General features: G+C 42.1%; 1 protein-coding gene across 1 annotated transcript in view; it reads right to left on the minus strand.

Moving 5' to 3' along the window:
* LOC133751110 (autism susceptibility gene 2 protein-like) overlaps positions 1-15,283 on the minus strand; it is a 737,772-nt gene extending 722,489 nt beyond the window's left edge. The window contains exon 1 of the mRNA XM_062181011.1: positions 14,975-15,283. Coding sequence (XP_062036995.1) covers positions 14,975-15,283 — 309 coding nt within the window. The remainder of the gene's footprint in view (positions 1-14,974) is intronic.
* Between the last annotated feature and the right edge of the window lie 1,282 nt (positions 15,284-16,565).

Raw genomic sequence — 16,565 nt, forward strand, 5'->3', positions numbered from 1 at the left:
GGGACCTTCCTTCAGCTTTCCCTTTTTTTGGTGCCCAAAACCACAGTCCAAAATGATGTCTGAAGTCTCTTACCTCTCTAAAAGTCCCTAAGTCCACATTATTTCTGTCACAGTTCAAAGAGAAACACTATATTTGATGAGTGATTGCATTCTGTAATTTCACTTACTATTCACTGACAGGTGGAAAAAAAAAAAAAAAGACTGAAAATGCAAAGCATACCACATCCCAGACTGTTATATCCCTAATATTTACACAACCAGATAGAGCATGCCTATCTAGATAGCCGGAAAATATTTCCAACTGTACACAGTGGGAAGGGTAGGAAGGGAGGGTGGGGGAAGCAATCTCTTACCATGCTTTGAGCCTCTAAAATGCAATAATCTCACTGCTTCTAGGGGGTGGTGGATTTGGGACTCACGTAGAGGCAGACACTCTACAGTGTAGAATGTAAAGTTGAGCAACGTGGCAGCCACCTGGTGGCTTCCTAACTCTGCTACTTAGACTCTAAATAAAATAATACCTGGCTTTACCCTCCTTGGGCTCACATGCAGGAAAACAAAGGTTAAGGCAGTATCCTAGAAAAGAACTCTGGGGGCCTGTGCTGTGGTACAACAGGCTAAGCCAGTGCTTGTGATGCCAGCATCCTATATGGGCATGGGTTCAAGTCATGACTGTTCCATTTCTAATTCAACTCCCTGCTAATGTGCCTGGGAAAGCAGCGGAAGACAGTCCAAGTGTTTGGGCTCCTGCACCCATAGGGAAGACTCAGATGAAGCTCCTGGTTTAGGCTGGACCCAGCAGTAGCTGTTGTGACCATTTGAGGAGTAAACCAGCGGATGGAAGGCATGTGTGTGCATGTGTGTCTAACTCTGCCTTCCAAATAAATAAGACTTCACAAAGAAAAGAATTCTGCACAAAACACAAATAACTGAAGAAACACTCTTGAGATGCCAAATGTCTACAATACTGTGACAGGGATTTAGGCACAACTAAACAAACTCTCACAATTGCAAGGAAAATATAAAACATACTCAGCAAACAAAATCTTTGCAAATCTCTGTTATCCAGTCTAACAGCAGTGCACTGCGCAAGAATCGTCGGTTGAAAGTATGGTGACCCATCCTCTAACACTGTAATCTAATCCTTAAAGACAATTTAAAGCCTGTGCATGTCCATATGTTTCCTAATGACGCGATGGTTGTCAGTGTGCTACAGGAGTGCTTCTTGGAAGATGGAAGTAATGACAAAGCACATCATTGGGAAGGCAATTATATGCAGTACTAACCATTTTACAATGGCCATATGGGCTGTATTTCAACAGTGTAATTTCCCAATCAAGCTGAGCATACATATCTCTTTGTCCCTAAACTCAGGTACACCACACTAAAACGAAAGAAGAGTACAACCGAAATACGGGCAGCAGATGCAGAAATCCATAACAAAAACATTAAAGTAATGCTCATCTGTAGACAGTAAATAGAGGGCACCCACTGTCCTGAAGGGAAACTGACACTCAGCTCTGCCAGTTCATCTTTACACCCTGCTTCCTTAATCAAAAACATCACAACAGGGCTATTACAAATCACCAAGGGGCAAGGAACAACACAAGAAAAAGTTAGAAACAAACAGTTCCTACCTAAGAGTTTACAACTTGAGACAGGCCCTAGAGGTAACATAAAACTTGTACTTTATAAATACATAAAATTAAAGCATAAGAGATCACCTTTAAAACCCTGGACTTTAAGGTGTGGTTCCTATTACACTAGACTTTTATAGATACAGTTAAATTTCAAAGGACATACTTTGTGTTGGGTCTCCCCTACAATTATAATCTATAAAGATAAAAATTTACTGTATTTCCATTTTGGATATGCAAAAGGATATCTGTGCTTATGGAGTTATTTAGAGAGAGAGGAAAGGATTCTTAGATGATGTGAACCAATCCCCACGTCTCTTCAAAAGGAAAGAGCCTCTTCAGAAAAGTGTTCAGCTTAACTGATCTTCATATTCACCTAGAAATGTCTTTTAAATATGTATGTGTCTTAAAACTATATCCCAGTCCTTTCAAAGGATGGTCATCAGCCAGGCCTAAATATGTCAGGAGGCCCCTCTTAGTACTCTAAATGCAGGTGGGATTTCCATAAGAAGCAAATCTAACAGTCACATTCATTAGCATACCCTTTGTAGCATAAACAAACCTCAACAGGGTGGAGTGGGGAATGGGGGAAGAACAATTTGCAAATGCACTCAGAATAATGAAAGGAAACAATGACAGAGGAAATAATGGACTATTTGTCACCAGGTAACTTCAAGATACAGATATCAAGAAAAGCAAAGAGCTATTTGGTATGGTCTTTCACCAAGAAGAATGAAGTGCCTATTAGTCTAAAAAAGAAAAGAAAAAGAAACCTAGCTCTAGCAATAAGGTCTCTTTTGTTGCAGAATAGATTCTTAAGAGAAGTGCCACTTCCTGAAATAGTTTAAAAGCAGACAAGATAAAATGCGTAGGAATCCACAGCAGAATTAGGCTTATAAGCGCAGGAACCTGGGAAAGGGTGCCAATTCCTTCTCCAACTTGACACTTGTGCTCCAGAAGACTGTCTGAAGAACTCAATGAGGTAAGTATGTGCAGAGGTTCAGAAGAGGGACTGGTAACACGGCAAACTTCAAGTCTACCTAAGTAGTATCATCTGGCAAAACGTCAGATTTCAATATGAAAAGGATTGAAAAGACTGGTGGCATAGGAGGGAACAACAAATATGCTACAGATAAACCATACAGTTTGGCAGCCACCAAACTATAAGCTTTAGGTTTTAAAAAGAAAATAAAGGATTTCCCCAAAGATGGCAAGATACTGTCCCCTCCGGAATTTCTATTATTACACCCGGAAAATCCTTTGTAACCAAAACTAATTTTCAGCTGCAACAAGAAACAAATGTGATCTACTAGAGACCCATTTGGGATTCTCCCACAAAATGAAATGAAATGAAAGAGTTCAAAGGTGGGTGTTTGGCCTTATGGAGACAGCAGGTGCTGGCTTAAGTAGTTGGGTCTTTGCCACTCACAGGAAAGACTTGGATTGAGTTCCTAGTTCCCAGTTTGGGTTTTGCCTCCAGCCCAGGCAGTTGTGGGTTTTTGGGGAAGTAAACTAGAAGATCTTTTTCCCCACCATCCCCTCTCTGTCTCTCAAAGAACGGTATAAAGGGGTGAGGAGCCCAAGCTTCCAAGTGAGGTAGAAACTGCTGCATTTCCTGCCTCTCTCATACAGATCTTGGAAAGATTTAACTTCTCTGAGCTTTAGTTTCTTCAACTGTAAAACATAGGTATCAGCCCTGTTTTCATGCAATGGTTTTATGAAACAGTGCAAAATTGCAAGCACAGAGCCTAGCACAGAGCAAACACCAGTAAAAGCATCCTTATGTCCAAAAATTTTTTTTCATGGAATTTTTGTGGAAACAGGTCAACTGTAAATAGGCATTGCCTGAGTACCTACTATGCGTGGATTACCAAGTAAAGAAAGCAGTAATTCTGAGAGGCTCAAATATGCCTAGAAGGACTTTTGTAGTAGGGAGAACAGGAAGGCTAAAGGCAGAAAACACAGGGAAATCAAACAATACATTAGAACAGGGAGAAAACTCTCTCTCCTCCAAGGTTCCAGGCAAAACTCCCAAGTGACACACGGTATGCCATTACACAGCATGTAACAGACCAAGAAAAAATTAACAGTACTTGAACTTTCCACCAGAACATAAAGAAAATATGAAGCACATCACATCATGACTAACACTTCAAAAAAAAAAAAAACTCATTTAGGTTGGCTCTAAATGCTCAATCCAAGGGAAAATCATTTCAGAAAGGTGAAATTCTCCCAAAGCCAAGAAATACAGCATTTCTTTGACCTAATACATGCCAACATTATCAATAATGTACTACCATTATGGTTATTCTTGTTATATGTGATTCTGGAAACAGGTAATAGCTGCAGTTAAAATTAGTTCTGGGTTTGAACTGTGATAGAAAGGATGGTTTTACTGGATAGGTTTTGAAGTTTCAATCACTCAAAAGTGAAAAGCTACTTTGCCAAGATATTTTACAATTAAAAAATTATTAAGGGGTTTGGAGTGGGACAGACATACTGTCTGTTAAATTTTTTCATACTTTCTTTCAGCATTGTATAAAACTACTTTTGAACTATTCCTGGATTAAATTATGCTTCAGTATTTAAAAACAGTTATATTCCTTCAACTGATGGTGACCTGGACCAATCTGGTCTGTTTCTATATTAGACTAATAAAACATTTTAAAACAACACAACTGTCTAACACAGCAGGTTTCAGCACTCAGGTGTGAAATCGCACCTCCCAAGCACACAGGCTGAATTATCCCCCTGCCTCTCACCTGCAATTATCATCTGCTCCCTCCCCAGGTGGCTCTCAGCCACCACACATCCTCTGCAGCTCACATCTGGAAATGTAAGCTCCCTCTGGGGGGGTCAGATGCTAAGGGAGTGAGAGGAGGACAAAAACAAAAAGTTCATGCTGGCTTAGACAACTTTGGAAAATATCTTTTCAACACTCAGTATAAAAGCAATTTCATAAAACTAAAATGCTCTTATACCATCATGGTTCGGGATAAGTACTTTTCAAAAAAGTAAATGTACCTCACAGTTCCAGTAGAAGCCAACTTCTTTTATTAAGGCCAAATCCAAAAATTTAGCAAAGGATATTTCATCAATGGAGAGGGCATAATTAGATGTTTTGATTAAAGCATTTTCCTTCCCTGGTTAACAAGATATAACAGATGTCACGGACTTCCCTAATAACAATACAGCCCTGCTTCTGGCATCTTTACAATTTTAAAACTGAACTGTCATATAGAAAAATTATAGCCAGGGTGTCTCTGTACAATCATGACTCTGAAGTGGTTATGACATGCCTGGACTCCCCAATGGAACAGACAGGGAAATCATATTCCATATTCATAACCGCAAGCCCTCCTTAGCGCACACTTGAAAACCAAGCTCTGAAATCTGAATGATGCGGACTTATTCAAATCACCGCCAATTATTCCTGGAAGCACCGACCAAGCGAGGTATGAAACCTGAACAGAAAATGCAAATCTCATAGTCACTTGCTTCCAGGAGCACAAGGAACATATGCAGGAAAAAGTGTCTCAGGTAAAGCAATGTCCATCTACAGTGACTGGCTCTACCAAGATCCCAGCCTCCCTGTAGAGAGGCGGAGTACTATACTTGATAAAAAGGACTCATATTTTTCACAGCAAGATTCCCCTGGTGCCTTTGATCCAATTTACAAAAATTCGATTTACACCAATTTTGTCAACATACCAGTCCAGAGTGTAACTAGAGATAGGCCTGCATTTTAAATGGGAGGCAGAGCCTCTCTGATTGAAGTTCAACTCAAACATCCTGGTTTAACAACTCCATTAATGACTTCAAGCAAAGATCTAAAGATTACTCAGCCCCTTTGTCAGTCGCATGTGTTATTTATGGGACAGCATATCAATCATGTCTTCCCCTTATTATTTCCTACTTTCTGGTCCTAAGCTATTTAGTCTGCCAAATTAATACATTCCATTGCTGCTGCAAATCTAAACACTGCTTGATAAAAGATTAATAAAATAGTTAGGTTCTCTGCAACCACATACATACCCAGGGAAATTCATCAATGTCTTTTTATTTGCATATTTGGCTGACTGCCCCCTGCAGCAAGTATGTAAGGCACAATGCTCAGGTATCCTCGTTAATGGTTTGTATTTAATTCAGGGTGTCAATCTGCTTCTGTTTTAATTACATCCATCTTGATATGTTATTACAATCCCATGAAAAGTTCTTTTCATTATATGAATGGCTATAAATATATACACATGACAAACAGTTGTTATAAATTTTCTGGTTCAGCAATAAACAGGCAAGATGCCTCAGCTAACGCATCATGTGGATTTAATATTTTGAATCTTTTTTCAGAAGAAAAGTTCAGTTGAGTCTTCAGCTCAGTCATACCCCCAAGTTCACTTGTTTCATATGTCCTGATACCAATGTTGTTAAGTTGCTCTGTGTTTCTGATTGGTAGGTTGAAGAAAATTATTTTACCCTAAGAAAACTGCATTAAAATTTTAAGTGTGCCACATTAAGATGCTTTTATATACAAATAATTATTTTATCCTTCTACGATATTCAAGGATGAGAAACTCTCAAATCATCACCCTCATATATATTTTTTCTTTAGTACTCTCATTAGAGACTAGAGGAGGAGGAGTTAAAAAATAAGAAGGTACCTACAGAGAAAGGCCAATGAACTTCAGGATCCTACACTGAAGGAGAATGCAGGCTAAGAAGAATGCCTTTAAAACGTTCCTGACGTTGAGTAACTATCAGAACATTTCTTAGGAAAAATGAGAAGCTTTACAAATGGGTCTCACCCTAATTTGTACTTAAAAAAAAATCTTTCAAGGTTCCCAGTCCTTAAGCCATTCCAGTACTAAGGAAGAGGAGAGTCTCCTTGTTTTCCTGTGTAAGTTAAGAGCCTCTAACTCCCAGTGTGATCTTGAGCAGGTCAATTAACCCTTCTGGGCTTTGCAAAATGAGAGGCAGAACTAAAGGCAACTATGCCTGGGATGTCACAGGGCTTAGAAAGGACATCAGCCAGCAATGGTGAAGTGAAACTGATCAAGTCTGCCAGGAAGGAAGGTTAGGTGCTAAAGTTAGGATGATACCTCCTGAAGCTTTAACCTTGTACATTAATCTCAAAACCACATTTTTAAACAAGTAATTAAAATGACCACCATAACAAATGAGGAAAAAGCAAACTGCAACACACAGCAAGGCACAATACCAAATTCTTTTTTCCCCTTTTGTCCTAGTAAAAAATATAATTTTACTACAACTATGTAAGATCTCTTCTTAGAAAAGTGCAATTCAGGACTTTTATTTTTGCCAACTGAATACGTACATAGAGAATCCGTAAGGATTACTGGAATTTACACCAGTGACAAGTAATGTTCAACTACTGTGTTTTTCTATTCATTCTCTTAAATTTTTCTCACTCCATTTTTAATTATGAATAACAATTTACAGAGAAACACTTAGCAATGTTTAGCCAGCAAACATAACTAAACAAAAAGAATAAAAAAATAATAAAGTAACCTTTGGTTTAACAGTTGAGGAATAACTGAAAGAGTGGACTACAATCTCTTAATTCCCTGTGTTAACTTCTAAAATATCACTGCCACCTGACACTACACAGACACCAAAATGAGACAGGTTCTGAGGTAGAACGGAGGATAAGAAAATAAAAAGGAAATGACATCACACACATATCATCACAACTTGACCCTGGCAATGACTTGAACCAAGTCTCACATTCATAATTTAGCCACAGTGTGAAAGCATCAGATTTCACCATATAACCGAGACTCAAACTGTGCCTCAGATAGCAGCAACTACACAGTCCTTACAATTTGAGGACTTTCTGCCAAAAATAAATTCCATCTCACATTAGCCATTTTCCACTACTTACAAACTGAGGGCCTCTCCCTTCTCTCATGACTCCATTTTACTGCACGTGGGTTTTTCCAGGCCTCTGAAGGTACCAAGAAGGAATGGCACCAGGAGGTACAGCACCAGGCCACAATGACAGTGAAGTCCTTTTGAAAATGTCTGCATATAGTCGGTAATTTGTAATGTCTGTTCAAGCAAACCCTAACTGGAATTCAGATACGAACTGAGAAATCAGAGAGCTGAAACAACCTAGAAAATTGTGGCAACCAACTCAACCTCACAGAGCTAATATTTTAGTTCTACAGATTGTAGAAATGCAAATAATGGAAGTTTGGAATTTTAAGAACTCCACATTTCAATCAGAACTCCCTAAATCCATTAACTTTCATTAAATGCATTCACAACTTTGATAGCTCTACCTCAGTAAAGACTGAGGGGAAGAAGGAAATGGAGGGAGGTAAGCAGTGGGTAGGTGAGTGGAGATTCTAACCAAACCCTAAGATGAGATCACCATATACACTAATGGGTGACATGAACACCTTCCAAGAAGGCAGTAATTTGTATGAATTCAGGCTCCAGGTCCCTTTGCAATACCCTTTGCAATAGACAGAATCACAGACTTGACCAGGACTGAGGCATTAGAAGTCTGTCCATGTTTAGTCTCTTCCAAACAAGCAGAGGCAGACAGATCATGTGAAGTCCACTCCTCCCTGCCTCAGTCACTAACACTATAAAGGGAACTTATTTTTTGTGACCTTACCATGGTAGTTACTGAGGCATACCAAGGCATACAAAACTAGATACCAACCCCATCCCGCAAGTTTGATAGGTAGAAGAAATGAAGGAAAAACACAGCTCAGATTTGCAGGAAAGATGACACACTTTAGGCAATCACTCACCTTAAGTTCTATGTCCCTTCTCTTTTAGAGAAAAAAAAAATTATAATCATGGAACAGATACAGCTTATATAAGAGAGACAGTTCTGTCCCAGTTAAAAATGTTCCCAAATTATTTTTGATCCTCTCCTGTCTTGGGTTTTACCAAATTATCATGTTGCTCTCCTTAACTTCAATTACTTGGGTTTTCAAATCTACCTCAATTTTTCAGACCATTTTTAAACAAATGGTTGCCACTGCATTCCTATATTTTTTTTCCTAAATCTACACCATAGTTTAATCCTAAACCGGAAAAAAAAATTTATTCTTAGGGGAAAAAAAAGTAGCATGAGGCACTTTTACAAAGTTTGGTTATTGTGAGTATCCTACTATGATTCGAATACACAGGATGAGGTAAATTAAAATCCGCCCTCCTCTGCATGTACATATACACCTTCCATCAGAAAGCGCTACAGATTTTCTCATCCAAAAGCTTCCAAATCGTGTAGCCCTTGGGAACTCAATTATTCCTTAACAGCTAGCCTCAACTACAATTTTCCACATTTAGGGACCTTCTTTCCAAATACTCTCTAATCCTAATACTCTCTCAAATAATCACTATTTGTTTTTGACAGAATATACAACTGTTGTGTATCTTAGAATATCCTGACTACCCTTAACACGTTTACAGCCCCGTTTTTAAACCTTTTTCAGCAGTGAGAACTAGAGAACACAACTCTCCTATAGGATCAAAGGTTCAATCACTAACTTCAAGACTCATTTTTTAAATTTACTGATTCACTTACACCATTATCTACTTCCACAACTAAAGCTGAAGCAGTTAAAATACACAGCTAATACCAGCCTCATGGAATCATCCTATCACAACTTGTGACCTCTTCTCAAACACAAATAATCCTCAAAAAAATGCTCTGCCTTGTAGAGTAAAATATTGAAATTCAGTAAGTAAAATAAAATACCTTAAACCACACCATATGCACTTTCAGAAGTGAAATGCTGGAATATCCCCATTTACTCTGCAGTCCCAAGCCCAACTTCCTAGGACAGAAAGTGAAAAATGCAACAAAAGCAAACAAAAAGCTCCACAGCTTTCCCTATCTATGGACAGAAGACAAGTTCAGTTATGCCCCTTTTTGAACTACCACTTCATACACAGCCAGTAAAGCAGATCATTTGAAACCTTTGTTTTCACACCAATGTCAACCTCTTTTCTCATCCAACCCTCTCTTTCAGGTTGGCTGGTAAAAAGCAGCAACACATGAAACCAGAAGGGACCATGAAAGCATAAAACATACCGGCTGAAGAGCAGCAAGGTGGCATCAACTAGGCTGCTATCACACTGAAAGAGCTATTAATGAAAATCATTCACCAATACTCACCTCATGGTGGAGTTGCTAAGAATCAGTGAAAAGGCTGACACCAGGGAGAAAGGGGGAGCAGGGAGAGAAGGGCACTAATCTCCTTCACTATTTACATCTCACACTCCCCTTGCAGTTCCTGCTTCTTCCTTCATCTGCGCCTGACTTCCCAGGTCCGCTACCATCAGCCCATTCACCCCAGACCCCACAGGTCACTAAATGCCAAAATCTGGAGGGATTTTTATGAGATCTTTTCCAGCATTTCTCATACTGGGTTACAGACTACAATGATGAGAATAAAAGTGTCTTGTGGTCAAATAAATTGAGGAAATAAGGCATGCTGCATTATTTTACCTGACATTCAAAATTCACAACCACATAATAAAGATTTTTATTTTGGCAGAACAAATCATTCATTAATTTTGTCTAACCCATCGAGTTCCAAAATATATCAGAAGGTATAGCACTCCATTTTTGCCTGGAATACAACCTATGGACATCTTGCAAACAGATGGTCCCTTACAGCTTAAGAACCTTTGCTCTAAACTAGCCTAACCCTCTCCACTAGAAAATGATGCTATTTTAGGCAGTAACTTCTCAAGGAAAAGACTGGTTAAAAGTCCACCCCAGGAACATGGGTCTCCACAGATCTCCTGACCCTCGATCAAACACTCTTACTCATTTTCTATGCATTTCTCCCTACCCTTTCTTGCCCCCCATGTCCTAATCTAATCACACCACATCGTCTAATGATCCTCTTTCTGTGCCTTTCCACTAATCCTCTGAAATGTTCTCCCTGTGCCCTGTTCCTTCTCTATCTACCCAAATCACTTCATCCTTTTAGGCCTCATCTCCATGAAGACATACTAAATGCGTCAACCTATCTTAGTACCCTGTCCCTAAAAGCCTACTGCACTTAATTGATAGCAAGCATTCAAGGGTTGTTTCAAAATTATTTTATAGATACTGAACTTGATTTACCAACTAAACTGCACACTTCTTCAAGATGATGTGTGTGTGTGTACAGTTTCTCTGTGCCTTGCATATATTAAGCACTCCATAAATATTTGACAATTAATGTAAGGAATATGATTAATATTGTTTTAAAAATGATTGAATAAGTGACATTTGATCATAATAAATTATTGAAACCTATTAACATGGTGTGTTATAAGTACATTAAATTCTGTACAGCGTACTTATACAACTGATGTGTGGGTAAGACCTAGATCAGAGCTAAGAAATGATGACCACATCAAAGACTCGGGTTGTTCCTTTACCCACTAGAAATAAGCCTGCATTTTTCACAAGGTTGTAAGGCTCCCACTGGCCCTCTTGTCCACTAATTCCACTAATTCCACCAATACTGTCTTTGTTTCCTTTGATCAGCTGTACCAAAAGAGGCCATTCTAAGAACCTTGTACACAAAAGAAAAGTGAAGGGACAACTAAAGCATTTGCAAAGTCAAATTTTCAGTGATGGCTTCCTATTAAAGACTACACTGAAAGAAAAGAACAGAAAGCCAAGTTCTGGTACATCAGGATACCCTAATGTAGGATCCTCAACACTCTCATTTGTAATTTGTTAACTAGGCATGCCTTTCTGAGGGTATTTGCTTTCATTCTGTCATTCAACGAGTATCCAAATAAACAATAGCATATCCAAACACTAATTCTGCTTCTCAACTGCATAAGGAAAAGAACACCAAGTTCAACTTTAGCCTCCTCACCTATCCTCTTATCTTCTATCATGAGACTCTTCATAATCACACACTTGAACTACAGGGCGCAATTACTCAAGTCGAGTGTCCCTGCAGAATATGAAACTACCTAGGCCAGTTTCACTGCCAATAAAGTATGAAGCCTGTCAAACTATTCCTAAGATTTCACCATCTTAGCTAAGAATGCAACAACAGTGAAGAATAATCAACATAAAAATGCAGCTTTTCATTAGACAAGTTTACTAGTTTTATACAAAAAAACTTAGCTAGAGTGTACTATTTATATCAGCACATTATGAATTAGGAGCCTCTTTTTATTCAAAAAGTAAAGTTCAAAACAGCTACTCAGGACAGAATCATGAAGTCAGTGTGTCCATTAACACACAAGTATGCTACTCCACAGTTTGCCTGCTACTCCTCTGAACTGGCATAAGCTATAAGCCTAGCTGTGCAAGTCAATATTTCTGGTTTCTTATCACAACATCATAGCAGCAGCAGCCTTGATGATACATGGTGACAATTGTTTTCATTTCTAAATACAACTCACAAAAACACAGTATGTATTTAGGATAACTCTTAGCATCTACAATAATTCTTAACATTTACAAACACTCCTGAAACAAGTATTTCTGTCCAAGTTCATAATTTAGTTGCCAATTTCCTAATAAGCCCTTGCATTTCTTGGGGATAGTTCACCAAGTACAACTAAGTACGGTAGAACACCAGAGGTTTTAATGATCATTACACACATATGTTCTGACCACACAGCATGGACACAATGCGATAACAAGGAGCCAACATATCTACCTTCTGCCAAAGCAGCAGACACATGGGATGATTTTTATTTCCCAAAGTTTTTTAATTCGAATAGTTTATTTACAGCTTTCCTAAAAAGTTGGGCTTCATAAAATGGGAACACTGGCAGGATGTTTGATGATATTAAGAAACTTGTTAATTTATTTAGGAGTGATAAAGATACTGTGGGGTTTCTGGTGGGGTTTTTTGGAATTTTTTTGAGTCATGGCTTAGAGATTCATACGGAAATATTTACAGATGAGATCATATCACATGGTGGGGGACTGAGTAGATAGAAAATAGAAGAAACAAGAGGAGATGTAAGTTGGCAGTGGATATATTTGGATTTATTACACTGTTCTGTCTACTTCTCTATATGTTCACATTTTTCTATAAAATTTTAAATCAATTTAAAAAGTTAGGCCTTTTATATGCATACACAAATATACACATGACATTCAGATATGAAGGTGGCGCAGTATTCAGCTAACCCAAGCAACCTGGGTTCTGAATCTAGAAAAGTGGCAGGCAAAAAAGAATTACAGCAAGGGAAGGAATGCTATTAATGTTGAACTTGGTCTTCTTTAAAAATGAAAAGTTTTTATATGCTCAAAAGAAACTATTTTGGGCAAGTTTTCTCTCAAAATCCAAATGGATAGATATATACATCACGAGCCCCGTCAAACAATGAATTATAAAAAACAAACAATCAAAAGCATCCACATAATTATATCTCTCCCTATTTGGCTTTCAGAAATATTCATGGAAATCTTGAGGTCCTTCTTGCTTAATGAAAAGGCTCACACAGCAGCCCAGGATAACCATGCAGAAAGCAGAACCACTTGTAAACAGCTCTTACAAGTACTTCCTTAAACCAACCACAGATAACCATAGAGATCCAAATTCCAGGCAGTATTTTCCATTAGGATTCATGCTGCCATTTCAATTCCTATTTGAGAGAGAAATAGAGAAAGAGGGAGATAGATAGATCACACTTTACACACCCACCCTGGCAAAGTTAAAGCCACAGTTAGAATTATCCTGCTAAATAGTGAGCCTCATCACTCAAAATTTTAGCCAAGAAAGCATCAATTCTAGAATGACATATATAAAAAGCTATGGTCACCAACAGTATCACCACCACCACCACCTCCCTTCCTCCAATCACTGGCCAGCAGACCAACCAAAAGCAATTCAAATAGAAAAGAACAACACTGACATGAAGAGTTTCTTTTCAAAAATACTTAAACTTGAGGCCAAACACATACACAGAAACAGCCACCTAAACCTGTACAGCAAGATTTAAGCTGTCATTAACAAAGCTTGCATTTGAGCATCTGAGACAATACCATCATAACAGAAAGAAAAAAAAAAATGAAAGGAAAGGGAAAAGTTTCCTTCAGGAATCTCAAACCATCACATCAGGCATATCAAATGCTAAAAATCAACTCATATCTTGGTTTTGAGCTTAAGAAAGGGGGACCAACTCTGCAGAATCTCAAAGCCTCTGTGTGTGTGTATGTGTGTGTGTGTGTGTTTTGGGGGTGGGGACAAGGAGGTAGGGAGAGGGAAGGAGATGGTTAAATTTACAGAGCCCAATGACCAATCCTGGCACCAAATCAGATGTGTCCAGGCAAAGATAGTTTTCCTCCTAACCCCTGGACAATCTCCCACTCCCTCCATCATGTTCATTTAGAAATCAACGCTGCCTGCAGGTGCCCAAGGAATAAAGAGAAACACACACACTCACACACACACACACAAAGCCAATCACTTAGAAAAAGAGGAGAGAAAAAAAACACAAAAAAGGAAAGGGAGAGGGACAATTGGTGACAAGCTCTTCAGATACCAGCTAGGATTTTATTCTTTCCTCCCACCAGTTCTCCCTGGTGTACCTTTTTCCATCCTTTAACTAAATTGCTCATGTACACACACACACACACACACGCATGTGCATATGCATGTGTATAGATAATATTACAATTAACCCTTTCTGTAATACAGCCCATACAGAATACAGAAAGATATTCCATCCTTTCCTCTTCTCTCCCCTCCTCCCTCCTTTCTCCCAACCAGGAGAAAACGCCCCCTTCCCCAGCTTCACCAAAAAAAAAAAAAAAAAAAAAGGCGGTGGAGGGGGTGGCAAAGACACCACAAAACCCCATCAGTCTCGGGTCCTGAGGACATCCAGGAAAGGTCCATACTACAGACACACACACACACACACACATACACACACACATTCGGACATATGGCTCTGTAGAAAGCACACAGAGAGCCGTCTACAGGCGCCCCAAACCCAGCAAAGAGACTTCCACCAGCCAAGAAGCCATGATTGGGGAGGGAGGGGAGGAAGGAGCAGGGGCAGAGCTATCCAAGGAGAGGGGGCGCATTGTTGTGATGCCTGAACCCCTTTCTTTCTGTCCATCTGCTGTGGGGTTGGGGGGATGCAGGGAGGGGGCGCAGGGGAAAGGCGAGCGAGAACGAGGAAACGAGACCAAGCACGGCTGCCTCCTGCTGCCTGTCTGCCCGCGCCCCCTGCTCCCCCCACCCCAACAAAAAGACCTCAGCCTAAACAGACAGACAGACAGACAGCCCCGAGCGCGGCGGGGGAGGCAGGAGAGCCGGGCGCAGCCGAGTGGGGTCGTGCATAAAGGGAAACCGGGGGGAGGGGGTCCCCCTTACCTCCAGCGCTTCAAAAGTGACAAAGCTGGTCATGGCAAATCCATCAATGATGTCCTCTTCGGCCGACGTGGACTCTCTCCGCTTCCTCCGCGGGGGTCTGGGCCGGGACGGGGCGGAGGACGGGGGCTTTCCATTGTCTTCCTTGTCGGAGCCCGACGACGAGGCGAGCGAGGGCGCCCGGGTCCGGCCGGCCCCGCCGCCGCCGGCCGCGCCGGCCCCCAGCCCGCCCCGGGAGCGCCTCTCCCGGTCTCGCTGCGACCGCGACCGCCGCTTTTTGCGGAGTCCATGGCCCCGCGTCGGGCCATCCATGGCTCTGCCGCGCCGGGGTCTCCTCGCTCGCCGCCCGCCCGCCCGCCACAGGCTCCGGCCGCGGCCACACACACACACACACACACACACAAAATTGACACCAAGCCCTCCCTCCCCCTTCACGGCTTCCCTCCGCCCCGAGGAGGGCGCGGGGGAGACGGCGGCCGAAAGAAGGGAGAGAGGGGAAGAAAGAGCGGAGAAAGAAAAGGGGGAAGGGGCGGAGAGAGGGGAGGAGGGACGGGGAGCGAGGGCGAGAGGCGAGGAGCCCAAGTGTGGGGCTCCCCACAGCACCGAGGGTCGGAGATGCCTGGGAGCGAGCAAAGTAATGGCTGAACACACAGGTCTCCTTTAGAGGGAAAAAAAAAAATAACTCACCAAGCAGGCAATAAATCAGAATAGCGGAATGCTTTGATCAAGAGACTGGGAGGCTCCGGGGAGCCCTCCCCGCGGCCATTCTCCGCCGCGCCCCCCGCCCCCCCCTCCGAAAGCGCCTGCGCCCCCTCCCCTCTGGCGACCCCCAAACCAGGTCCGGGAAAAGAAAAAAAAAAAAAAAAAAAGGTCGCGCGGCAAAGTGGGGGGCAATGAACTTCACCCGCCCCTCGCGCAGGAAAACACCCCCGCCGCCTCTCACGCACGCCTCGGAGCAAACTCACTCCCAGGCTCCAAAATTCTCAAGAAATGCATCCAAGGGAGGCCGGGGCTCGGGCGCGAGAGCCGAGAGGGGCGAGACCCCCCCAGAGAGAGGGAAGCATAATAATGCGATCATTAGCAGCGGAGAGGGCGAAACTGCCGAGAGGTGGAGGCGAGGGGAGGCGGAGGGAAGGCAGGGAGGATGCGGGAGCAGTTGTGGGGTTTGCTTTTCGGTCTTCGAGGGGGGGGGAGAGGGAGATGAAAGAAGAGAAGAAGCGAAGCCCGACGCTGCCACCCGCCCCCCTGCTCACAAAAATATGTTTTCCAGTCCCGGAGAAGAGGTCACCCTTCCTCAGAAAAGGGAGGGGGTGAGCCAGTCAGTCGATGAGGAAAGCAGAAAGAAATCTCCAGCGGGAGAGACACCGGTGTGCCGCCGCCGCCTCACGCCGCCGCCGCCTCTCGTCGCCCAGCCTGAGGGAGAAGCGCTGCCGGGAACGCCGCTGTCGCCGCCGCTAACGCTGCCGCCGCCGCCGCCGCCGCGAGAGCCCCGAGCCGGAGGGTGCACGGCGTGTCCCCGGGCGGCTGCAGCGGGAGCCCGGGCACGGCCCCATCCTCCGCCCGCCTCGCTCAGCTCCCGCTCCTCCCCCCTCCG

Source organism: Lepus europaeus, chromosome 21, assembly GCF_033115175.1.
Source record: "Lepus europaeus isolate LE1 chromosome 21, mLepTim1.pri, whole genome shotgun sequence".
Taxonomy (NCBI): domain Eukaryota; kingdom Metazoa; phylum Chordata; class Mammalia; order Lagomorpha; family Leporidae; genus Lepus; species Lepus europaeus.